This window comes from Anomaloglossus baeobatrachus, chromosome 2 (genome assembly GCF_048569485.1).
Source record: "Anomaloglossus baeobatrachus isolate aAnoBae1 chromosome 2, aAnoBae1.hap1, whole genome shotgun sequence".
NCBI classification, from domain to species: Eukaryota; Metazoa; Chordata; class Amphibia; order Anura; family Aromobatidae; genus Anomaloglossus; species Anomaloglossus baeobatrachus.
The window spans coordinates 228999853-229025944 of NC_134354.1; the positions used below are offsets into that span (position 1 = coordinate 228999853).

General features: G+C 47.8%; 1 protein-coding gene across 3 annotated transcripts in view; it reads right to left on the reverse strand.

The window, feature by feature from the left end:
• Window positions 1-275: 275 nt before the first annotated feature.
• RBBP5 (RB binding protein 5, histone lysine methyltransferase complex subunit) overlaps window positions 276-26092 on the reverse strand; it is a 161626-nt gene continuing 135809 nt past the window's right edge. For 2 of the 3 annotated variants that reach the window (XM_075335681.1, XM_075335682.1), the window contains 2 exons: window positions 19540-19731; window positions 276-1069 (listed from right to left, as the gene is read on the reverse strand). In XM_075335681.1, the coding sequence (XP_075191796.1) occupies window positions 1041-1069; window positions 19540-19731 (221 nt within the window). In that variant the 3' untranslated portion in view covers window positions 276-1040. The remainder of the gene's footprint in view (window positions 1070-19539; window positions 19732-26092) is intronic. The other variant, XM_075335683.1, reaches the window with a different exon arrangement.

Genomic DNA, 26092 nt, shown 5'->3' on the forward strand with positions numbered 1-26092 from the left:
TTTAGCTCTGCCATGTTGCACGAGCGCCTGTTCTTGGCTTGAACAAGCATTCTGTGCTGATGGAGTCCCTTTAAGTAAAGAGGCATACTATCAATATGCTACTTTTGCATCTCAAGATAGGCTGTGAGTCCACATGTGAGCATGTGAGAATCTGTTTGTGGATTTTTTTTTTTTTAATAAAGTTTATAAGTTTGATACTAAAAATCACTACATCAGTAATTAATTTTGCAATCACAAAAGCTGAAGATCAACTTCTAAATCAACAGAGCAATATATAGACAAAAGAATAATTTTTATTTCCCCAGCAGCTATGGTAAAACAGAAATCCATGGGATCAAAATGTATCTACATAGGAAAATAAAAAGATGAACAAAGTATTTGGAAACAAAAAGAATGTTGCTGTAAGAAGTGTCAGGTAAATTACATCTTCTTCCAGTGCAGGATCAATAAGCCTGGCTTTTCTAAAAACAGATGTATTCTCATTCTTCACAAAAAGCGATGGCCAACATGAAAAGTGATACAATAGTTGGAAAGGCAGGAAAGTCCAAAATTGTGTTAACTGCCCAAATTACCTTAAATACAACAGAACAATTTTCGCCATATAAAAAAAGAAAATGGCATCTTCTTCCCTGTGACAAATAGCAGAAAACATGTTTTTAAAGGGTAAGTGTTCGCTAATGAGATTGGCTGCGTTCCATCCCATCGCAGCAGGCTACAAACTAACACTTTCATCCATTGAATGCTGATAGATTGTAGTCTGCTACAAAAGGAGTACGACGGAGCAACGGAGAATTTCACATCGAATCTCATCGAAACTGAACTTGCTCTTTAAAAATATAGTACAGGCAACTGCACAAAACTGCTGCAAGATTCACAAATACGTCTATTTACAATAATGAACGATAACTGGAGGGAAAAGAAAAGAGACGCAATATGACCAAATATCCTGAGACGTCACTGGATTGGACCATATGAATGAAAAGTCTGTAGAATTCTCCATATCGGCAAGATAAAAAAGGGTCCAGATCCAAATAGTCTTCTCACAGCAGCTCAGAGATCGCACCTCCACCTAAAAGATAAACCACAGAAGTAAAAAGTGACACTTGAAGGTGATGTCCCATCTTTGCATAGCAGTAGCTATGAAGTCATCAAATAAAAAATCTAATTTCCTCCTCATATTTTCACATTTTTACGGAGATGCTAGATTTTACACTTGACAACTATGTAACCAATAGCAATGAAAAGTGGGGCATCACCTAATCTAGCAAAGGCATGAGCAGGAGGGATGAAGCAGCAAAGCACAAAAGCCTCTGAATTTCACTGGGGGAATCACAAATACTAATTTTCAGATTATCATGTCCAGTAACAAAGCTGCTTAGTAAATGGTTCTACTGGTAAAACAATTTCATCAACTATCCACGTACTCCTCAGGTCAAACCACCGAATGAATATGATCATTTTTATCAAGCGAAGTCCAGTCTACGTGATCTTCTTGTAGGTCCATAGCCAGATAACACACTAATAAAATATCTAAGGTGGTCACTGCCAAAATTCTAAGTAAACTACCATGGATTGAATGATCCTAGATCAGAGTTTTTAGACTCTTCCATTAGTGATCACGTCCCATCCCCAATGATACCGAGAAGTGTTCAGTAACATCAACACTAGTCTTTCATCTCACTGCACAGGTATCTATGATTAGTGAAGAAGATGAGTAAGAAGCTGAAGGATCAGTTTTTGGTCTGCTGTCAAGAGCTATTAGCCAAGTCCATATTAACACCTTGGGCTGAAAATTAGTTTAGAATTAATTTCCTCTGTGCCAAATCAGAGATCTTACATTGCGCCTCTTCACTGTGATCCACAATGGAGGCCATATTCTGTCTTGATTCTCCTTGACACCATGTAGCCATTAGGAGGGTCTTAAAACACTACAACACTTGCTGAATTTCATTCACATTTACTTTATCTCTTAGTGACAAAACGATTAACCACTAACCATATTAACATGTGTGAAAAATGCAAATTCCTGGACTGTATTTTCTATTAAAACACACACACACACACACACACACATTCACGTGACCAGCTAACTTGAAGAGTCAACACTAGTCTTATAAAGGAAAAGTCATAGCTAAAAGTGTTGACACCCTTGAAACTATTCTACAAAATGAAGTATTTATCCCAGAAATCATCGCTATTACAAATGTTTTGTTATGCATGTTTTATTTTCTTTATTTCTTTTCTGAACACAAAAAAGGAGAGGAAAAAAAAGGCAAAATTGTATATAATTTTACACAAACCCCAAAAATGGGAGGGACAAAATTGTTGGCACCCTCAACTTAATATTTCGTTGCACAACCTTTGGAATAAATAGCTGCAAACATTTCCTATAGCCATCAACAAACTTCTTACACCTCAACTGCAATTTTGGAAGACTTTCCTGTTGCAAACTGCTCCAGGTCTCTCATATGTGAAGAATGACTTCTCCCATCAGTAATTTTCAGATCTCTCCACAGGTGTTCAATGCAATTTAGATCCGGGCTCATTGATGGCCGCTTCAGAACTCTCCACTGCTCTGTTTCCATCCATTTCTGGGTTCTTCTTATGTTTGGGGACATTGTCCTGCTGGAAGACCCATGATCTAGGATGCAAACCCAGTAATCTGACACTTGGCATTACATTGTGACCCAAAATCCTTTGATAATCTTTAGATTTCATGATACCTTGTACAGAGTCAAGACACCCAGTGCCAGAGGCAGCAAAACAACCTTAACACTAGAAGTCCCAGAGAGGGGTCATGTAACATTTCTACCTTTGGAACCCAGAGATGGGTTAAATGACCTGAAGGATTTTAGCCAACTTCCTATAATCACCATCTTTTGTTCTGTAATTAAGGCCATTACTGTCGCACCACAGGAGGTTGTTGTTTTCCATTGAGTTTCGTCATTTAGTTTCTAGATAGTTCTATTCAGTTTATTGTATGTCATTTGACCCTCTTTCGGGACTTCAGGGGAGAGCTCGAAATTTCTGGGACTTCAACATGTTTGAACCTCCATCATATTTGACTGTAGGTACTGTGTTCTTTTCTTTCTAGGCCTCATTCCTTTTTTGGTAAACAGTAGAATGATGTGCTTTACCAAAAAAGCTCTATCTTTATCTAATCTGTCCACAGGATGCTTTGCCAAAAGGATTTTGCCTTACTCAAGTACATTTTGGCATATTGTAGTCTAGCCTGTTTATGTGTTTGTGTCAGTAGTAGGATCCTCCTGGGTCTCCTGCCATAGTGTTTCATTTCATTCAAATGTCGACAGATAGTTTGCGCTGACACCGATACACTTGAGCCTGCAGGACAGCTTGAATTTCTTTGGAACTTGATTGGGACTGCTAATCCAACATCCAGACTATCCTGAGTTGCAACTTTTCATCAATTTTTCTCTACCATCCACATCCAAGGAGATTATCTACAGTGCCACAGGTTGTAAACTTCTTGATTAATGTTACACATCATGGACAAAGGAACATCAAGATCTTTGGAGATGGACTTGTAACCTTGAGATTCTTGTTATTTTTCAACAATTCTGGTTCTCAAGTCCTCAGACAGTACTCTTCTCCTCTTTCTGTTCTCCATGCTTAGTGTGGCACACAGAGACACACAATGCAAAGATTGAGTCAACGTCTCCTCTTTTTATATGGGTTCAAGTGGGATTTTCATATTACCCACAACTTACTTGTCACATGAGTTTGAACAAACATTACTTGGAACAAAAGTTTACCCACAATTTTTAAAAGATGCCAACAAGTTTGTTAGGACCATTTTGGGGGTTTTGTATGAAATTATATCCAATTTTCCTTTTTTCTTAGGGTGTTTTTTGGGGTTGTTCCAATACACACAAAAGGAAATAAACATGTGTAATTGCAACAATTTACTGTGAATTATACTTCTAGAACAATTTTAACTTTCGGCCCGACTGTACATCATTATAAAATTTGTTACTATTTACAACAGACACAGATTCTTCTTTTTCTACCTGTACTTCCTGAACACAGACAGGAAACAAAAGGAACATTTAGGCATGCTCTGTGATCTGTGCAGAGCTCACAATGCAGAAGAGGAGCAGTGACAGCAGTAGTGGATCCTGTCTTATCTATATATAGGGGATACTTCTCATTGTAATCCAGTGATGATAATGAGCTGATTGCTGAGAAGTGACTTCATTCAGGAGATGTCGGCTTATTATTTAGCACCTTTTCCTTATTTTGTTGTTGTATGTCACTATTGTACTAATGTATATTAATGCTTTGAGATAGTAGAGGTCAGTATAGCCCAGTTCGCTCATAAAACATATATTTAAGTTGTCTATTGTATTTCCACACTGTACATTTTGGATGCATGTATCATTTGTATAACATTGATTGTATATACAAACCTTTCTGTACATTGTCTAAAAGCATTTCTGTTTTGTTATATTTATCTTTTCATTAGAATGTCCTTGAGAAAGACCTAACACAAGGTCGAAACGTTGGACCTTTCTTTGCACAAATTAAATAAAATGACATTTGTGTGTACTCACCGTAAAATGTCTTCCTTGGAGCCTTTCATTGGGGGACACAGACAGTGGTATTATGGTGTCTCCAGGGGAGGCGTGACACTAGATTGAAAAAGTGTTAGCTCCTCCTCCCACAGCATATACCCTAGCTAGGCAGGAAACTAGCTCAGTTTGGTGTAAATTGTAAAAGCAGTAGGAGAAGGACAACCAAAACCACAAGGGTGGGAGCTGTGTCCCCCAATGAAAGGCTCCAAGGAAGACATTTTACAGTGAGTACACAAAAATGTCATTACCTTTCTCGCCTTTTCATTGGGGGACACAGACAGTGGGACATCCCAAAGCAGTCCCTGGGTGGGAGCTGAACTATTAACAGTGTATAACATCAGACTAAGAGCTGACTAACGACTGCAACTGCAGTGAACATATAATCAAAACACTGTCAAAACTGAGCAGTGGCCACTTATAAATGGGCCACTGCCGCCTGAAGGACTTGTCTTCCAAGAGCAGCATCCGCGGAAGCATGCGTTTGCACTCTGTAGAATTTTGTAAACGTGTGCACACTGGACCAGGTAGCGACCTTGCAAAGTTGGGCCGCCGAAGCCTGATGGCGGATAGCCCAGGAAGCACCCACTGCTCGCGTAGAGTGGGCCCGTACAGATTGAGGAGGAACAACACCTCGTGTTTTGTAAGCCTCACAGATGGCAGTCCTAATCCATCGAGAAATCGTGGATTTAGAAGCCTGATTGCCCTTTTTGTGTCCTTCTGAGAGGACGAAGAGGGCATCGGACTTGCGCAACGGCGCTGTTCTGGAGATGTAGATCCGCAGAGCCCTAACAAGATCTAGAGTGTGAAGGGCTTTTTCAAAAGAGTGGACCGGGGCCGGACAGAATGACGGCAACACAATGTCTTCGTTCAAGTGGAAAGAAGACACGACCTTCGGAAGAAAGGCGGGGGAAGGCCGAAGGACCACCTTATCGTGATGGAATATCAGGTAAGGTGAGCGACAGGAAAGGGCCGCCAGTTCGGACACTCGTCTGATAGAGGTAATGGCGACTAAAAAGGCAATCTTCCAAGAGAGACGTTGAAGAGAAATTTCTCTTAAAGGTTCGAAAGGAGGAAGCTGAAGAGCTCCGAGAACCAGATTCAGATCCCAGGGATCTAAGGGGTGGCGATAAAAAGGGACCAAATGCGCTACCCCTTGAAGAAAGGTACGGACCTGAGGGCGAGAAGCCAGCTGCTTCTGGAAAAAAATTGACAAGGCAGAAACTTGACCTTTAAGGGTACTGAGGGCTAGTCCCGAGTCCAGACATTCTTGCAGAAAGGCAAGCACATCAGGGATTGAAAAAACAAGGGGCGACCGGTGATGACGGTCACACCAGGAAAGATAAGTCTTGCAGGTCCTGTGATAGATACTGGCGGAGGAGGGCTTCTGAGCATTAAGCATGGTATGAACTACCTTAGAAGAAAGACCTGACTTGGCTATAATCAAGGATTCAAGCGCCACGCCGTCAAATGCAGCTGTGCTGTATTCTGGTGGCATATTGGACCTTGCGACAGAAGATACGGGCGGTCGGGGAGACGTCAGGGAGTGTCGCTGAGAAGTTGTAGAAGCTCTGGGTACCAGGCTCTCCTGGGCCAGTCCGGGGCCACGAGGATCATGGGAATTCCCTCCGCCTTGATTTTCTTGATTACTCTCGGAATGAGAGGAAACGGAGGGAAGATGTAGGGCAGGCAAAACTGCGACCACGGGAAGACTAGAGCGTCGGAGCAGAGCGCTAGCGGGTCTCTCGATCGGGATATGAAGGGATGTACCTTGGCGTTCATCCGAGATGCCATGAGGTCCACATCTGGGAGTCCCCAACGAAGAGTGATCTGATGGAACACTTCGTCATGGAGGGACCATTCCCCTGCCGCTAGACCCAGTCTGCTGAGAAAGTCTTCGGCCCAGTTGTCTACTCCCGGAATATGGACAGCTGAAATAATGGGAATGTGCATCTCTGCCGAAAGAAGAATCCTGGATACTTCTTTCATCGCTGCCCTGCTGAGGAGTTCCTCCCTGACGGTTGATGTAAGCCACAGCCGTGGCATTGTCTGACTGGATCCGAACAGGGAGACCCAATAGCAAGGGCTGAAAGTTCTGTCTGAAGGGCCAAAAATATGGCTCTGATCTCTAGAACGTTGATGTGAAGGGAGCGTTCGGAGGGAGATAAGCGTCCGTGAACAGTGTGGTGGAGAAACACCGCTTCCCAGCCTATGAGGCTGGCATCTGTCGTGACTACTTGCCAGTGGACAGGAAGGAAGGACTTCCCTTGAGATAGGGATGAGACTTGAGTCCACCAGACGAGGGAGTGGAGCGCAGTCCGAGATAAGCGGACTGACTGGTCTAGAGAAGCTGGATTCTTGTCCCAGAAGGATAAAAGATCCAGTTGTAGAGGGCGCAGATGGAATTGGGCAAAGGACACGGCTTCCATGACTGTCACCATCTTGCCTAACACTCTCATCCCATTCCGAAGGGATGTGTGACGGCGGGAGCGGAGGGATTGGGCGGCCAGGATGAGGGAAGACCTCTTGTCTTCTGGAAGAAAAACCCGGGACTGAGCCGTGTCTATCAGCATACCTAAAAAGGTGATGCGCTGACGAGGAATGAGGGATGACTTGAAGTTGATAAGCCACCCTAGCCTTGACAGCGTGTCTAAGCATATCTGCACGCTTTCTGAGCAAACTTGAGGAGAGCTCCCATTGACAAGTAGGTCGTCCAAATAGTGAACGACCAGAACGCCTCTGGGATGCAAAATGGACATGACGGCCACCATGACCTTTGTGAAGGCCCGAGGCGCAGTGGCCAGTCCAAAGGGGAGGGCCCTGAATTGGTAATGACGGTGTCCTACGGCAAAACGAAGGAACCGTTGATGGGATACACATATGGGAATGTGTAAATAAGCATCTTGAACATCTATGGAGGCTAGGAATTCTTCCGGTTCCATGGCGGCTAGTACTGCTCTCAATGACTCCATTCAGAAGGTCCGAATGCGTACGGATCTGTTCAGTCTTTTGAGATCCAGGATAGGTCGGACAGAGCCATCTTTTTTGGGAACGACAAAAAGGTTTGAACAGAAACCTTTGCCGCGCTGTTCCATGGGCACTGGAATGATAACGTTTGCTTTTTATAACGAGGCTATGGCCTGAAATAAGGCCTGGCTTTGCGTTTCGGACTTTGGGAGACGAGAACGCAGAAACCTGCTGGCCGGCAGGGAATGGAAATCGATCTTGTAACCTGAGGTGACGATTTCTCGAACCCAAGCATCGTGAGTGTGGTCTAGCCAGATATCCCGAAAAAGCAGAAGCCGCCCTCCGTCGGATCTGAGGGATACCTGGCGTCATGCTGAGGGGGCCTGTGCAGGGCGAGGTCCCTTAGGTTTAGGTTGTTTGGAGTGGGAACGCCAAGAAGATGGTAGAATGGTACTTTTTCCACCCGTCGTCTCAGATATGAGTTTGTCCAGGGATTCTCCAAACAGGCGAAGACCATGCAAGGGGAGTGTGGACAGGGATTTCTTGGAGGCACTGTCCACGTTCCATATCTTTAGCCACAGGACTCTGCGGGCAAAAACAGCATTGGCTGCCGTTAGGGCTGACAAACTAGCTGCATCTAGGGAGAAAATAATTAGAGGCTAGGGAGATCAAATCAAGGATCTCAAAAGCCTTCGGAGGAATATTACAAGAACGAAGCATCCTGCGTAGGTTCTTACGCCACACACCCATAGCTCTCGCGACCCATGTCAAGGCAAATAGGGGGCAAAGAGAGGAGCCTGAAGCCTAGAAAATAGACTTGACCGCCGCATCAACTGCGTGGTCGGACAAGTCCTTGAGAGACGCGCTGTCTGAAACGGACATAACCGTGTGTTTAGCCAGCCTGGATACTGGTGGGTCCACAACGGGAGGTACTGACCAGGTCTTAACCAGTTCAGATGGAAAAGGTTAAGCGAATGAAGTGAAAGGTTTTTTATTAAACCTTCTATCAGGGTGATCCCACCGTTTAGACACGATTTGACGAAAAACCGGATCCTGGGCAAAGGACTTAGGAGGCTTCTTGGCCCGATTGATTGCCGACTGAGAAGTCGGGTCCGGAGGCTGATCAGAAATCGACAAAGTGATTGACAGCCGAAATTAGTGTGTCTTCTATATGCCTAGACTCGAAAGGGACATCTGAATCAGAGTCAGAGTCTTGGGAATTGTGACTACTAAAAGTAACAGAGCCCGTCACAGACTGACCATCGTCCGAGTCGGAAGAAATGTAGAAGTCGCAATGGCGCCTCTTGGAAGCAGCCTTTTTACGTTCTGGGGAAGAAGGACCAGACGAAGGAGGTGGGCTCCTCTGAGGGAGCTGAGCTGGGCGAAGGCTGCCTTAGGTTTGGGATATCTGAGTGACAAGGTCATCTATCCTTTTAGACATTAGAAGAGCCCATGCAGGGATTACATCATCAGACGGGGGTGCTGCCTGACCGGTGGCTGGGGCAGAATTCAAAACCTGCGCGGCCTCCTGGTCCGGCAACTGGGTCTGTTGTGACACGGTAGTAGGGGCATCGCAGCCCCGGCATAGTGGATAGCTTCGGCCATTAGAAAACGAGCGTCCACAGGTGGTACAAGCATAGTACAGGTCCGTAGAGGACGCCTGGGAAGCTTCATCACCCTTGCGGTTACGCATGTCAGCAATAGAGTCCTAAAGCCCTATAGGGATAGAGTTATATGAGTGAGGATCCACTAGTAGTATTATAAAGTGACTGCTATGCACAGCCGGTATATACCGATAGCAAAGAAGGGAATTTTGTTACTTACCGTAAATTCCTTTTCTTCTAGCTCTTATTGGGAGACCCAGACGATTGGGTGTATAGCACTGCCTCCGGAGGCCACACAAAGCAATTACACTAAAAAGTGTAAGGCCCCTCCCCTTCTGGCTATACACCCCCAGTGGGATCACTGGCTCACCAGTTTTAGTGCAAAAGCAAGAAGGAGGAAAGCCAATAACTGGTTTAAACAAATTCTCTCCGAGTAACATCGGAGAACTGAAAACCGTTCAACATGAACAACATGTGTACCCGCAAACAAACCAACAATCCCGAAGGACAACAGGGCGGGTGCTGGGTCTCCCAATAAGAGCTAGAAGAAAAGGAATTTACGGTAAGTAACAAAATTCCCTTCTTCTTCGTCGCTCTATTGGGAGACCCAGACGATTGGGACGTCCAAAAGCTGTCCCTGGGTGGGTAAAGAAATACCTCATGTTAGAGCTGCAAGACAGCCCTCCCCTACGGGGAGGCAACTGCCGCCTGCAGGACTCTTCTACCTAGGCTGGCGTCCGCCGAAGCATAGGTATGCACCTGATAATGTTTGGTGAAAGTGTGCAGACTCGACCAGGTAGCTGCCTGGCACACCTGTTGAGCCGTAGCCTGGTGTCGTAATGCCCAGGATGCACCCACGGCTCTGGTAGAATGGGCCTTCAGCCCTGATGGAACTGGAAGCCCAGCAGAACGGTAGGCTTCAAGAATTGGTTCTTTGATCCATCGAGCCAGGGTGGCTTTAGAAGCCTGCGACCCTTTGCGCTTACCAGCGACAAGGACAAAGAGTGCATCCGAACGGCGCAAGGGCGCCGTGCGGGAAATGTAGATTCTGAGTGCTCTCACCAGATCTAACAAATGTAAATCCTTCTCATACCGATGAACTGCATGAGGACAAAACGAAGGCAAAGAGATATCCTGATTAAGATGAAAAGAGGATACCACCTTCGGGAGAAACTCCTGAATAGGACGCAGCACAACCTTGTCCTGGTGGAAGACCAGGAAGGGAGCCTTGGATGATAGTGCTGCCAGCTCAGACACTCTCCGAAGAGATGTGATCGCTACCAGAAAAGCCACTTTCTGTGATAGTCTAGAAAGTGAAACCTCCTTCAGAGGCTCGAAGGGCGGCTTCTGGAGGGCAACTAGTACCCTGTTCAGATCCCATGGATCTAACGGCCGCTTGTACGGGGGTACGATATGGCAAACCCCCTGTAGGAACGTGCGCACCTTAGGAAGGCGTGCCAAACGCCTCTGAAAAAAGACGGATAGCGCCGAGACCTGACCTTTAAGGGAGCCGAGCGACAAACCTTTTTCTAACCCAGATTGCAGGAAAGAAAGAAAGGTAGGCAATGCAAATGGCCAGGGAGACACTCCCTGAGCAGAGCACCAGGATAAAAATATCCTCCACGTTCTGTGATAGATCTTAGCGGACGTGGGCTTCCTAGCCTGTCTCATGGTGGCAACGACACCTTGGGACAATCCTGAAGACGTGAGGATCCAGGACTCAATGGCCACACAGTCAGGTTCAGGGCCGCAGAATTCCGATGGAAAAACGGCCCTTGGGACAGTAAGTCTGGTCGGTGTGGGAGTGCCCACGGTTGGCCGACCGTGAGCTGCCACAGATCCGGATACCACGCCCTCCTCGGCCAGTCTGGGGCGACAAGTATGACGCGGCTGCAATCGGATCTGATCTTGCGTAGCACTCTGGGCAAGAGTGCCAGAGGTGGAAACACATAAGGGAGCCGGAACTGCGACCAATCTTGCACTAGGGCGTCTGCCGCCAGCGCTCTTTGATCGCGAGACCGTGCCATGAAGGTTGGGACCTTGTTGTTGTGCCGTGACGCCATTAGGTCGACGTCCGGCACCCCCCAGCGGCGACAGATTTCCTGAAACACGTCTGGGTGAAGGGACCATTCCCCTGCGTCCATGCCCTGGCGACTGAGGAAGTCTGCTTCCCAGTTTTCTACGCCGGGGATGTGAACCGCGGATATGGTGGAGGCCGTGGCTTTCACCCACATCAGAATCCGCCGGACTTCCTGGAAGGCTTGCCGACTGCGTGTCCCCCCTTGGTGGTTGATGTATGCCACCGCTGTGGAGTTGTCCGACTGAATTCGGATCTGCCTTCCTTCCAGCCACTGCTGGAAGGCTAGTAGGGCAAGATACACTGCTCTGATTTCCAGAACATTGATCTGAAGGGTGGACTCCTGCTGAGACCACGTACCCTGAGCCCTGTGGTGGAGAAAGACTGCTCCCCACCCTGACAGACTCGCATCTGTCGTGACCACCGCCCAAGACGGTGGCAGGAAGGATCTTCCCTGTGATAATGAGGTGGGAAGAAGCCACCACTGCAGAGAGTCTTTGGCCGTCTGGGAAAGGGAGACTTTCCTGTCCAGGGATGTTGACTTCCCGTCCCATTGGCGGAGAATGTCCCATTGAAGTGGACGCAGATGAAACTGCGCAAACGGAACCGCCTCTATTGCCGCCACCATCTTCCCGAGGAAGTGCATGAGGCGTCTTAAGGAGTGCGGCTGACTTTGAAGGAGAGCCTGCACCCCAGTCTGTAGAGACCGCTGCTTGTCCAGCGGAAGCTTCACTATCGCTGATAGAGTATGAAACTCCATGCCAAGATACGTTAGTGATTGGGTCGGTGACAGATTTGACTTTGGGAAGTTGATGATCCACCCGAACGCCTGGAGAGTCTCCAGTGCAACATTCAGGCTGAGTTGGCATGCCTCTTGAGAGGGTGCCTTGACCAGTAGATCGTCCAAGTAAGGGATCACAGAGTGTCCGTGAGAGTGCAAGACTGCTACCACTGCCGCCATGATCTTGGTGAACACCCGAGGGGCTGTCGCCAGACCAAATGGCAGAGCTACGAACTGAAGATGGTCGTCTCCTATCACGAAGCGTAGAAAGCATTGGTGCTCTGTAGCAATCGGCACGTGGAGATAGGCATCTTTGATGTCTATTGATGCTAGGAAATCTCCTTGAGACATTGAGGCAATGACTGAGCGGAGGGATTCCATCCGGAACCGCCTGGCGTTCACATGCTTGTTGAGCAGTTTTAGGTCCAGAACCGGACGGAAGGAGCCGTCCTTTTTTGGAACCACAAAGAGATTGGAGTAAAATCCTCGCCCCCGTTCGTGAGGGGGGACAGGGATCACGACTCCTTCTGCTCTTAGAGAGTCCACCGCCTGCAGCAGGGCATCTGCTCGGTTGGGGTGTGGGGAGGTTCTGAAGAACCGAAGTGGAGGCCGAGAACTGAACTCGATTCTGTACCCGCGAGACAGAATGTCTGTTACCCACCGGTCTTTGACCTGTGACAGCCAAATGTCGCAAAAGCGGGAGAGCCTGCCACCGACCGAGGATGCGGAGGGAGGAGGCCGAAAGTCATGAGGTAGCCGCTTTGGAAGCGGTTCCTCCATTTGTTTTCCTGGGGCGTGAGTGAGCCCGCCAGGAATCTGAGCTCCCTTGTTCTTTCTGAGTCCTTTTGGACGAGGAGAATTGGGCCTTGCCCGAGCCTCGAAAGGACCGAAACCTCGACTGCCACTTTTTCTGTTGAGGTTTACTTGCTCTGGGCTGTGGTAAGGAAGAGTCCTTACCCTTGGACTGTTTTATGATTTCAGCCAATGGCTCACCAAACAGTCTGTCTCTAGATAATGGCAAGCTGGTTAAGCATTTTTTGGAACCAGCATCTGCTTTCCAGTCCTTTAACCACAAGGCTCTGCGCAAAACCACAGAATTGGCGGACGCCATAGCGGTACGGCTCGTAGATTCTAGGACAGCATTGATAGCATAGGTCGCAAACGCAGACATTTGCGAAGTTAGGGACGCCACTTGCGGCACTGCTGGATGTATGAAAGCATCCACCTGTGCTAAACCAGCTGAAATAGCTTGGAGTGCCCACACGGCCGCGAATGCTGGAGCAAACGACGCGCCGATAGATTCATAGACAGATTTCAACCAAAGGTCCATCTGTCTGTCGTTGGCATCTTTAAGTGAAGCGCCATCCTCTACTGCGACTATGGATCTAGCCGCAAGCTTGGAAATTGGGGGATCCACCTTTGGACACTGGGTCCAGCGTTTGGCCACCTCAGAGGGAAAAGGATAACGGGTATCCTTAGAACGTTTAGAGAAACGCTTGTCTGGATGAGCGTCGTGTTTCTGGATCGATTCTCTGAAGTCAGAGTGGTCCAAAAAAGCACTTAATTTACGCTTGGGATATAGGAAATGGAACTTCTCCTGCTGTGCAGCTGCCTCCTCTGCAGAAGGGGCTGGGGGAGAAATATCCAACAGCCTATTAATTGCCGATATAAGGTCATTAACCATGGCGTCACCATCAGGGGCATCCAGATTGAGAGGGGCCTCAGGATTAGACTCCTGGTCACCGTCCTCAGTGTCATCACAGAGAGACTCTTGTCGCTGAGACCCTGAACAGTGTGAAGATGTGGAGGGTCTTTCCCAGCGAGCTCGCTTAGGCTGCCTGGGACTGTCATCTGAGTCAGAGACTTCAGCCTGTGATGCTTGAGACCCCCTTGAAGTACGGATTAGTTCCAACTGAGGGGGACCGGAGAGCATAGACACCGCAGTGTCCATGGTCTGAGTAACTGGCCTGGACTGCAAGGTCTCCAGTATTTTTAACATAGTCACAGACATTTTGTCAGCAAAAACTGCAAAGTCTGTCCCCGTCACCGGGGCAGGGTTCACAGGCGTCTCTGCCTGGGCTACCACCACATTAGGCTCTGGCTGACGGAGTGCCACTGGGACTGAACATTGCATACAATGTGAGTCTTTGGAGCCTGCCGGTAGATCAGCCCCACATGCAGTACAAACAGTGTACACAGCCTGTGCCTTGGCACCCTTGCGTTTTGCGGATGACATGTTGCTGCCTCCTCAGAGCAGTACAGGGTGTGCAGCCAAGAAGCGACCTTACAGTGCACTATATAAATATATATATATATATGGTACCAAGAAAAAAGTACACTAATATAACACTGAGGCACTAGAGGGGCCAGCACTACTGTGCTGCTTACCACCCGCTTAGGAGCGGTGTGTGGACGCCAGAAATCCCTCTAGTCTGGGTCTCCCAGAGCCTGCTGCCTTTCCCCAGCCAGACCGCATGTGTAATGGCTGCCGGCGTCCTTGTGGAGAGGGGGGGCGGGCCCTGGGCGTACACCGACGAAGAGCGGGAAGTCTGCTTCCCCCTGTGCCTAGTGAGAGGGCTGGAGCATGTAAATAAAGCTCCAGCCCTCGGCGCTGTTAATTGAGCAGCGTCTCTCCCCTACCCTGATTGACAGGGTGGGGGCGGGAACGAAGCGGCACTAGGCCGCAGAAGCCGGGGGCTAAAGTTAGAAGCGCCGCCGCCGTAAAAGCGCGGTCGGCGCAAAGTCCCCGGCGCACTACAAGTCGCAGCTGCGCCGCCGCTCCAGGAGCGGTCGGCGCAGTAGTTCCCAACATGAAACGTCACTCAGCAAAGCTGCAGTGACCTAACCCCGGCGCACAGCGCTACTGTCCCCGGCGCACTATAACGCTCAGCAAGCCTGAGAGTGTCCGTGCCTGCCGGGGACACAGAGTACCTGAAAGTTGCAGGGCCTTGTCCCTGAACGGCACTCCCGCTCCAAATCCAGCAGGTTCTATGGGTCTGTGGATGGAGCCCGGCCCCAGGGCTTGGGGGCCGGCAAGATCCCACTTCCACAGAGCCCTCCAGGGGATGTGGAAGGAAAACAGCATGTGGGCTCCAGCCTCTGTACCAGCAATAGGTACCTCAACCTTACAAGCACCACCGCGGGTGAGAAGGGAGCATGCTGGGGGCCCCATATGGGCCCTCTTTTCTTCCATCCGATATAGCCAGCAGCTACTGCTGACTACAAACAGTGGAGCTATGCGTGGATGTCTGACCTCCTTCGCACAAAGCAGAAAACTGGTGAGCCAGTGATCCCACTGGGGGTGTATAGCCAGAAGGGGAGGGGCCTTACACTTTTTAGTGTAATTGCTTTGTGTGGCCTCCGGAGGCAGTGCTATACACCCAATCGTCTGGGTCTCCCAATAGAGCGACGAAGAAATGCCATATACTGTCAAACAGCCGGCATATACCTGCAGGCAGAGCCAGGATATACCGCTAATAGCTGATATACACCGCTAGCCAGCAGGCGCACACCGCTAGAGACAGCGATATACCGCTGAGCAGAGCGGTATATAGTGCTGCAGAAGTGCAGAGCCAAGGAGGCGATCTGACCCAAGTCTGCTCCCCACGTGGAAAACGGCATCCAGTGTTCCTGGCAGCATGGAGGAGAGAGACGGCCCCCGGAGACTGATTGGTCTCAGGGCTAGGACTAAGCGTGACGGCCAATCGGAAGGAGCTGCTCCTGAGTGAGGGAGCGGCTTCCAGAGCAGTGAGAGGGGGCGTTGCTAGAATCCAGGCCGAAGCCGGGGGGCTAAATTAATGATGCTCCCCGGGATCACGGCCTGCATCGGCGCTTTTCCAGGCGGCGGTTCGGATGCAGGGGACAGATGACTCGTCGTCTCCATACCTGCTCCTGGCTCCGTCTGAAGACGCGTCGGTGATGGATGCGGGGATCTCAGGGACGCATCTTCGGCTCAAGGCTGAAGCAGGTCCTCGGCTCTGCTCAGCCCTCTGGAGCTACCTTGGTGTGAGGTGCTTCCAGGGAGCCTGGAGGGGTACGCAGACCCGACCACTTGGGCGCGAGGGAAGACTGACGGCTTGTGCACGCCAGGTTTCCTCTGCCCGTACACGGGGGGAACGGGGGTGGCAAGGCACCCTGGTATTGCCCCTATCAAAAATAGAATGAATAAGAAAAAGAAAAAGAAAATAAAAAATAAAAACAAAATAAGCTGGCCTAGGGCACCTGGTAGGGCAAGGTCAGACATGTCAGCCTCCCTGCTGACACTAGAAAAAACTGAGCTAGTTTCCTGCCTAGCTAGGGTATATGCTGTGGGAGGAGGAGCTAACACTTTTTCAATCTAGTGTCACGCCTCCCCTGGAGACACCATAATACCACTGTCTGTGTCCCCCAATGAAAAGGCGAGAAAGGAAAATATTCAAATACCGAAAAAAAATGTTTCTTGGAGTGTGCCAGAGTTTTGCTACAAAGGCTTATTATGAGGCACAGCGGACAAGGTGAAAACTGTGAGATTTCATGATTTGTAGAGGATATTCACAGTTCTAAAACTTGTATTGCAGCCAGGCACCAGTCAGTAAACCATTTGCAACCTGACCTTCCCTGTAACTTGTTCCCTGCAGTATTAATAATTCCCACTGAAGGTAAAGACTTTATAGTAGATAAGAGGTTAGTTAATATTCTTTATTTAGATGTGACAAATCAGATTTTGTATGAATGTTTTTGGTCCCCAATCTGTTGTGGATAATATAGATAATAAGTATATAGTAGATCAGTTTATACAAAAACAAAGAATATTATAACGAAATATTACATTAACTATCTACTCAGCCTAAACATTTATCCTTCGCTCTATAATAGCTATAAATAAAAAAAACTATGTTAAAAGTCAAATACTTGAGGATTGTCAAAGACCTAATCTTAAAATAAGGCTCCATTCACAAGTCCGTGTTTCACGTAACTGGGTACGACAAAAAAGGAGACATGTTAGATCCGATTTCCAGATCAAATTCGCTCAACCAAATGAATGAAAGAGATAGCACATCCTAGTGTAGACTGTTTTCCCGCTGTGTAACTAGAAGCTTGCAAAACCTCCATCACATTTTGTATATAAGAAAAACTACCAACTGATGATAAAAACTGACAGTGTCCAAAAATTGATGACAATCTAAAGGGGAATTTACACTACAAGATAATCCTAAACGTGCGTTTTTAAAAATAAAAAAAATAGGCTGGTTTCATCTTAATCTTGCCATATAAACAGGCTGCCTCATGAACTAGAAAACACCTATTCATAAGATGAAATAATAAGTCATGCGGCACAAACAAAAAACCATCGGTGCGATGGACCTGCTTAAACAGGACTCTCACTGCCGAGAACTGTGGAAACCTATGTGCACTGAACAATCTATTATAGATCACTCAGTGCACATCATTTACTTTTGATCTGCCTGTGTAAACAGGCATTTAGATGACCACAGAATGGTAAAACTTTAACAATCGGCAGTCCTATTGCACTGCCAGTTGGTCCGTGTAATCAGACCATAAGTCAACCACTCTATATATTCACTCAATTAACATGTCGTCCCCCCTTGACTCCTGTACCATTAGTTCATTCTATTAAGCAATATTCTATTCTAGTCTATTATTCATTAATATATGCTTCTCAGCCTCTTACAACGCCATAGCTTTCTCTTTATAAGCTACATAACCGATGGGGACGAGATCCCATTACCACAGCAGTCACACCCATATTCTGCTTATTCACCGTCTTATATGTGTGTGTGTGTGTATGTATGCATATATATATATATATATATATATATATATATATATATATATATATATATATATATATATATATATATATATATATATATATAACCCACTGTCAAGCAAACTCTATTTTAATCTATGTTATATGCAAAGTATTGTTGTTCTTGTCTTCTTCCGAATATTTAGAGAATCTGCTCACACTCCAAGAACACACTGGTACATTAAATGGCATCTGAGCAGCACTAAATACATATGCCAAGTATCGGGAGATAAATGTCCATACAGCTAGCCCACAGTGTGCATCACACATAGGGCTCATTCAAATGTCCGCGCCATTCCGTGCGATGTCGAATCGAAGAGCATGGACTAGCCACGGTTTTCCAGACCCAAGAGTGACAACTTCATAGAAATATATGCAGCTGTTACACTCACGTCAGGAGAGCCGGGGCCAGTCCATGCATTGCAATCCAACACAGACCAAATTGCACAGATGTGTAAAAGAGCCCAGAGGCCGCATTCAAACATCCAGGATTTAAGGAAAAACTTAGTGGTTTGGATCTGAGTTTCATCAGTATTTGGTCAGTGTGGCAGTTTTAACAATCAGTGTTTCATCAGTGACTTTCTCTGATAACAAAAAAACTAAAAATTGCAAAGCTTCGCCTAGACACTACAATGTTAGCGGATTGTATCCTACGTGGTCTGAGATTTTCATCAAAATCTTTCAAAAAACTTGTATGGGTAATTTCTGTGACTGGACTCAAAAACAGACATGTCTGTGCCTTTTTGTGCATTGCTCAGTCAACTATAAACCACGGATATGTGAACAGCCCAGAGTCTATATAAGTATGTGTTCTGTGAAAATCATGTCTATGACTCCGATATCTCAAGGAGGCCTTAGATTGCAAACTCTTGAGACAAGACCATTCTTCCTTTTGCATAATTATACATTGCCTTATATTTTACAGTATTCTTACTCAACTTGATTGTAAAGTCAGTTACATTAATAAAAGCCTATTCATGACATTTACTTTACCAAGCTTCCTGCTTTAGGTTTACTTCTCCTTTAGTTGTACCATTTATATAAAAACAATATGAACAAGTACCCTGCAGTAAGTATATAATAGTACATGTAATAACATAGGGTACTTAGGACAGTATTTTGATCTAAAGAGCGTACAAGCCATCCCACCATGACAAGGTGCACCCCAATCTGGATATTCCCTAGCTCTTGTAGTCACCTCACTATATGTCACAGATCTCATAGTTACTTGCTACAGGTTATTGTCTCATTTTGTTGTTATCTTAGGTTTTGTCTGTTGGCCACTTACAGTGCACTTCTACCAACGTGTTCTGGCTCATTTCTTTGATTTAGCTGTACCATTAGATATAACTGCATTTTATTCTTATAACACCATTATCACAATGCAGAGGGGCAATTTCACTTACTTTCTACAAACAGAGGGAGACATGGATGGGGATAATCGAGTCTTAAACCAATCATTAACAGGGGAACAGTATGACCATGTGATCAATGGGAATTACTGAATAGTAAATCCATGCTTCTTGCTTTCCCTTATGAGCATCCCTAAAGAGATGTCTTTCCATAATTTGTATACCCTCTATGAAACTGAATATGGTTCCCGCCTGGTGTGAAAGGTTTAAGACGTGTGTTTGCAAAGGGATGGCGGCTGCATGAAGCCAGAGCCACAGGGAGCAGCATTGGGGTTCTGCACCTATTTGTAAAGTGCTTACCTGTCAGCATTTGTGGCAGCTCACTCGGAGCTTTGCCTTTCATCGATGAATCCAGAGGCATGCCCCTGTCACCCATGAAGGTTTTCGATTTAAATGACGAGTCTCTTTCTTTACCTTTAGCTCCTTTTGGTCGTCCCGATTGCTTCTTCTTAGATTTACTGTCCCCTTTAACTCCCAACAGCGGGTGAACTTCTGTCAGTGGATAAATTTGAAGAAATGAGAGATTTGTAAGTAAAGCAGATAACCTCGAGGTTGCTGGTGATGGTGTCTGGTCACATGACCCTCTAAAATCGGATACGTTCAGCTCGCTGTGATCAAAGGGTTATAAGGGTGAAAGCAGATGCTGTGTGGCCAGTTCTAGGCAGTAGGTAATAAAGGGTTGGAATAAATAGACCTACACATTTAAGCCACAAATGCATCATTAAGGGTATGTGCCCATGATCAAGACCTGCTGCATCCTGGACGTGGCGGGTCCTGACCTGTGGGGCAGCGAGTCTCCTCCGTAGGAGACCGCAGATCCTTGTGGCCACAATCCGAGCTCAGGCAGTTGCAGTCTCTCTCTAGTTTATTCTCACTGTGGAGAACGTTTGACTCCGCCGTGAGAATTGACAAAGCTTGTGGCTTGGAAAGCCGCACCGCAGGTCAGTTTACGCTGCAGGCAGTACACGCCCAGTGGGCACAGGACTTCTAGAAATCCCATCCACTGTCCTTGTATTATACAACGCAGCGTTTTGGACGCAGCTGAAACACGCTGTGTCTAAATCGCTGTGAATTCTGATGGTGGGCATGCAGCCTAACATGAAAGCTGGATTGCCATTCTTGCAGACTGTGCCATAGCAAGCAAAGAACGGATGTTCATGTGTATTACTGGCTGGGTTTTTGGAAATATCTATTTTTCATAATATACATATATGATCTGGGTTCTTGTAAGATATATGTTTGTGTCACAAATAAAGACAACCCATCACCCCAGACAACGCCGTATCCCTCCAGAAATAATCTAATACCTAGGACTTATGCACCATACTTGCTCACAAGGCATCAGATGATTGCTTCCGCTTTTGAACTGCCCAGAGAGCAGGGTTCTCTCTCCACACTCGATGTCCGATCAGATAGAACAGAATTCCAGGACAGAAATCCTGAACAACGAATTTAATATTCTGAACATAGCATTAGTAGCAAAAAAGATCTAATTTAGCTATGACGCAGTAAGTAGTCACCACGAAAGACAGGAGCAAAGTCCACACTTTCCCACCACTGCTTAACACCACTAAATAAACCAAAATCAAGGAATGTACAGACTAAAGTCACAATAGTGGGAACACTATTAACCTGCAGAAATTGGGTGTAATGGGAACCTATCCCCAAATGCTATTATACTGCAAATTTAGGGTTAATATGCATATTCTTGGCGTTCTAAAGCTGTGAGACGGCTGTACTAAAAGCCTGGCTACCAGGAGGAAATTAACTTTATTCCTCTTGGCAGCCTGCGCCTTTCAGTCATTGATGTGCAGCTTCAGTCACCCATCAGTACAATATGGTTTCCCAGCTTCTTCTGTATTACTGAATGGCCATAGATAAGAAATGACATACAGTACATGTAATATGTCATATTTAAACCGGGATTTGATAGATTGATTAAAGGGAACCTTTCATGTAAACAAAATCTACCCATTATTAACTTGCAAATATAGGGTTTTATAGCGTTCTAAAGCGCTGTGGCCGCCGCACTGAATGCCCGGCTGCTAGGAGGAACCAAACTTTATTCTTCCTGCCAGCCTCGTTTTCAAACATAGAGGCGCGGCTTCAGTCATGCCACACCACAGTACATTGACTGACAGCTGGCTCTGTACAGATACAGTGCTGAGCCGACTGTCAGCCAGTGCTGGTATGTGGTTACAGCCACCACTCCGTGACTGAAGAAGCATCTTTATGTTTAAAAACTGTAGGTTGCCAGAAGAAGGGAATTTTGTTTACTTACCGTAAATTCCTTTTCTTCTAGCTCTAATTGGGAGACCCAGACAATTGGGTGTATAGGCTATGCCTCCGGAGGCCGCACAAAGTATTACACTCAAAAGTGTTAAGCCCCTCCCCTTCTGCCTATACACCCCCCGTGCTCCCACGGGCTCCTCAGTTTTGGTGCAAAAGCAAGAAGGAGGAAAAAGAATTATAAACTGGTTTAAAGTAACTTCAATCCGAAGGAATATCGGAGAACTGAAACCATTCAACATGAACAACATGTGTACACAAAAAAACAGGGGCGGGTGCTGGGTCTCCCAATTAGAGCTAGAAGAAAAGGAATTTACGGTAAGTAAACAAAATTCCCTTCTTCTTTGTCGCTCTATTGGGAGACCCAGACAATTGGGACGTCCAAAAGCAGTCCCTGGGTGGGTAAATTAATACCTCGTAAGAGAGCCGTAAAACGGCCCTTTCCTACAGGTGGGCAACCGCCGCCTGAAGGACTCGTCTACCTAGGCTGGCATCCGCCGAAGCATAGGTATGCACCTGATAGTGCTTCGTGAAAGTGTGCAGGCTCGACCAGGTAGCCGCCTGACACACCTGCTGAGCCGTAGCCTGGTGCCTCAAAGCCCAGGACGCGCCCACGGCTCTGGTAGAATGGGCCTTCAGCCCTGAGGGAACCGGAAGCCCGGCCGAACGGTAAGCTTCGATAATTGGCTCCATGATCCACCGAGCCAGGGTTGATTTGGAAGCCTGTGACCCTTTACGCTGGCCAGCGACAAGGACAAAGAGTGCATCCGAGCGGCGCAGGGGCGCCGTACGAGAAATGTAGAGTCTGAGTGCTCTCACCAGATCTAACAAGTGCAAATCCTTTTCACATTGGTGAACTGGATGAGGCTAAAAAGGTGAGGAAATATCCTGATTGAGATGAAAGGAGGATACCACCTTAGGGAGCAAATCCGGAACCGGACGTAGAACCACCTTGTCCTGGTGAAACACCAGGAAAGGGGCTTTGCACGACAATGCTGCTAGCTCAGACACTCTCCGAAGAGAAGTGACTGCTACCAGAAAAGAAGGGAATTTTGTTACTTACCGTAAATTCCTTTTCTTCTAGCTCCTATTGGGAGACCCAGACGATTGGGTGTATAGTACTGCCTCCGGAGGCCACACAAAGCATTACAATAAAAAGTGTAAGGCCCCTCCCCTTCTGGCTATACACCCCCAGTGGGATCACTGGCTCACCAGTTTTAGTGCAAAAGCAAGAAGGAGGAAAGCCAATAACTGGTTTAAACAAATTCACTCCGAAGTAACATCGGAGAACTGAAAACCATTCAACATGAACAACATGTGTACCCGAAAAACAACCAAAAATCCCGAAGGACAACAGGGCGGGTGCTGGGTCTCCCAATAGGAGCTAGAAGAAAAGGAATTTACGGTAAGTAACAAAATTCCCTTCTTCTTTGGGTCTCCCAATGGAGCGCCGGACGATTGGGACGTCCAAAAGCTGTCCCTGGGTGGGTAAAGAAATACCTCATGTTAGAGCTGCAAAGACAGCCCTCCCCTACGGGGAGGCAACTGCCGCCTGCAGGACTCTTCTACCTAGGCTGGCGTCCGCCGAAGCATAGGTATGCACCTGATAATGTTTGGTGAAAGTGTGCAGACTCGACCAGGTAGCTGCCTGGCACACCTGTTGAGCCGTAGCCTGGTGTCGTAATGCCCAGGACGCACCCACGGCTCTGGTAGAATGGGCCTTCAGCCCTGATGGAACCGGAAGCCCAGCAGAACGGTAGGCTTCAAGAATTGGTTCTTTGATCCATCGAGCCAGGGTGGCTTTGGAAGCCTGCGACCCTTTGCGCTTACCAGCGACAAGGACAAAGAGTGCATCCGAGCGGCGCAGGGGCGCCGTGCGGGAAATGTAGATTCTGAGTGCTCTCACCAGATCCAACAAATGTAAATCCTTTTCATACCGATGAACTGCATGCGGATAAAAGGAAGGCAAGGAGATATCCTGATTAAGATGAAAAGAGGATACCACCTTAGGGAGAAACTCCTGAATGGGGCGCAGCACTACCTTGTCCTGGTGGAACACCAGGAAAGGAGCTTTGGATGACAGCGCTGCTAGTTCAGACACTCTCCGAAGAGACGTGACCGCTACCAGAAAGGCCACTTTCTGTGAGAGTCGAGAAAGTGACACATCCCTTAGAGGCTCGAAGGGCGGCTTCTGGAGAGCAACAAGGACCTTGTTTAGATCCCACGGATCCAACGGCCGCCTGTACGGAGGTACGATATGACAAACCCCCTGCAGGAACGTGCGCACCTGAGAAAGTCGTGCTAGACGCTTCTGAAAAAACACGGATAGTGCCGAGACTTGCCCTTTAAGGGAGCCGAGCGACAAGCCCTTTTCCAACCCAGATTGCAGGAAGGAAAGAACGACAGGTAACGCGAATGGCCAGGGGGATACTCCTTGTGCAGAGCACCAGGATAAGAAAATCTTCCACGTTCTGTGGTAGATCTTAGCAGAAGTGGACTTCCTAGCCTGTCTCATGGTGGCCACGACCCCTTGGGGTAATCCTGAAGACGCTAGGATCCAGGACTCAATGGCCACACAGTCAGGTTCAGGGCCGCAGAATTCCGATGGAAAAACGGCCCTTGGGACAGTAAGTCTGGACGGTCTGGTAGTGCCCACGGTTGGCCGACCGTGAGATGCCACAGATCCGGGTACCACGACCTCCTCGGCCAGTCTGGGGCGACGAGTATGACGCGGCCGCAATCGGATCTGATCTTGCGTAACACTCTGGGCAAGAGTGCCAGAGGTGGAAACACATAAGGGAGCCGGAACTGCGACCAATCTTGCACTAAGGCGTCTGCCGCCAGAGCTCTTTGATCGCGAGACCGCGCTATGAAGGTCGGGACCTTGTTGTTGTGCCGAGACGCCATTAGGTCGACGTCCGGCACCCCCCAGCGGCGGCAGATTTCCTGAAACACGTCCGGGTGAAGGGACCATTCCCCTGCGTCCATGCCCTGGCGACTGAGGAAGTCTGCTTCCCAGTTTTCTACGCCCGGGATGTGAACTGCTGATATGGTGGATGTTCTTTCCTCCACCCACATCAGAATCCGCCTGACTTCCTGGAAGGCTTGCCGACTGCGTGTCCCTCCTTGGTGGTTGATGTATGCCACCGCTGTGGAGTTGTCCGACTGAATTCGGATCTGCTTTCCTTCCAGCCACTGCTGGAAGGCTAATAGGGCAAGATACACTGCCCTGATTTCCAGAACATTGATCTGAAGGGTGGACTCCTGCTGAGTCCACGTCCCTTGAGCCCTGTGGTGGAGAAAAACTGCTCCCCACCCTGACAGACTCGCGTCTGTCGTGACCACTGCCCAGGATGGGGGCAGGAATGATCTTCCCTGTGATAATGAGGTGGGAAGAAGCCACCATTGCAGAGAGTCCTTGGCCGTCTGAGAAAGGGAGACTTTCCTGTCTAGGGAAGTTGTCTTCCCGTCCCATTGGCGGAGAATGTCCCATTGAAGTGGGCGCAGATGAAACTGCGCGAACGGGACTGCCTCCATTGCTGCCACCATCTTCCCTAGGAAGTGCATGAGGCGCCTTAAGGGGTGCGACTGACCCTGAAGGAGAGACTGCACCCCTGTCTGTAGTGACCGCTGCTTGTCCAGCGGAAACTTCACTATCGCTGAGAGAGTATGAAACTCCATGCCAAGATACGTTAGTGATTGAGTCGGTGCCAGGTTTGACTTTGAAAAGTTGATGATCCACCCGAAAGTCTGGAGAGTCTCCAGCGCAACATTCAGGCTGTGTTGGCATGCCTCTTGAGAGGGTGCTTTGACAAGTAGATCGTCTAAGTAAGGGATCACCTAATGTCCCTGAGAATGCAAGACTGCTACCACTGCCGCCATGACCTTGGTGAAAACCCGCGGGGCTGTCGCCAGACCAAATGGCAGAGCTACGAACTGGAGATGGTCGTCTCCTATCACGAAACGTAGAAAACGTTGGTGCTCTGTAGCAATCGGCACGTGGAGATAAGCATCTTTGATGTCTATTGATGCAAGGAAATCTCCTTGAGACATTGAGGCAATGACGGAGCGGAGGGATTCCATCCGGAACCGCCTGGCGTTCACATGCTTGTTGAGCAGCTTTAGGTCCAGAACAGGACGAAACGAGCCGTCCTTTTTTGGAACCACAAAGAGATTGGAGTAAAAACCTTGCCCTTGTTCCTGCTGAGGAACAGGGATCACCACTCCTGCTTTTAGTGAGCACACCGCCTGCAGAAGGGCATCTGCTCGGTCGGGATGTGGGGAGGTTCTGAAGAACCGAGGCGGAGGACGAGAACTGAACTCTATCCTGTACCCGTGAGACAAAAAGTCTGTTACCCACCGGTCTTTGACCTGTGGCAGCCAAATGTCGCAAAAGCGGGAGAGCCTGCCACCGACCGAGGATGCGGAGGGATGAGGCCGAAAGTCATGAGGCAGCCGCCTTGGACGCGGTTCCTCCGGTTGCTTTCTTGGGGCGTGAGTGAGCCCGCCAGGAATCTGAGCTCCTTTGCTCCTTCTGAGTCCCTTTGGACGAGGAGAATTGGGT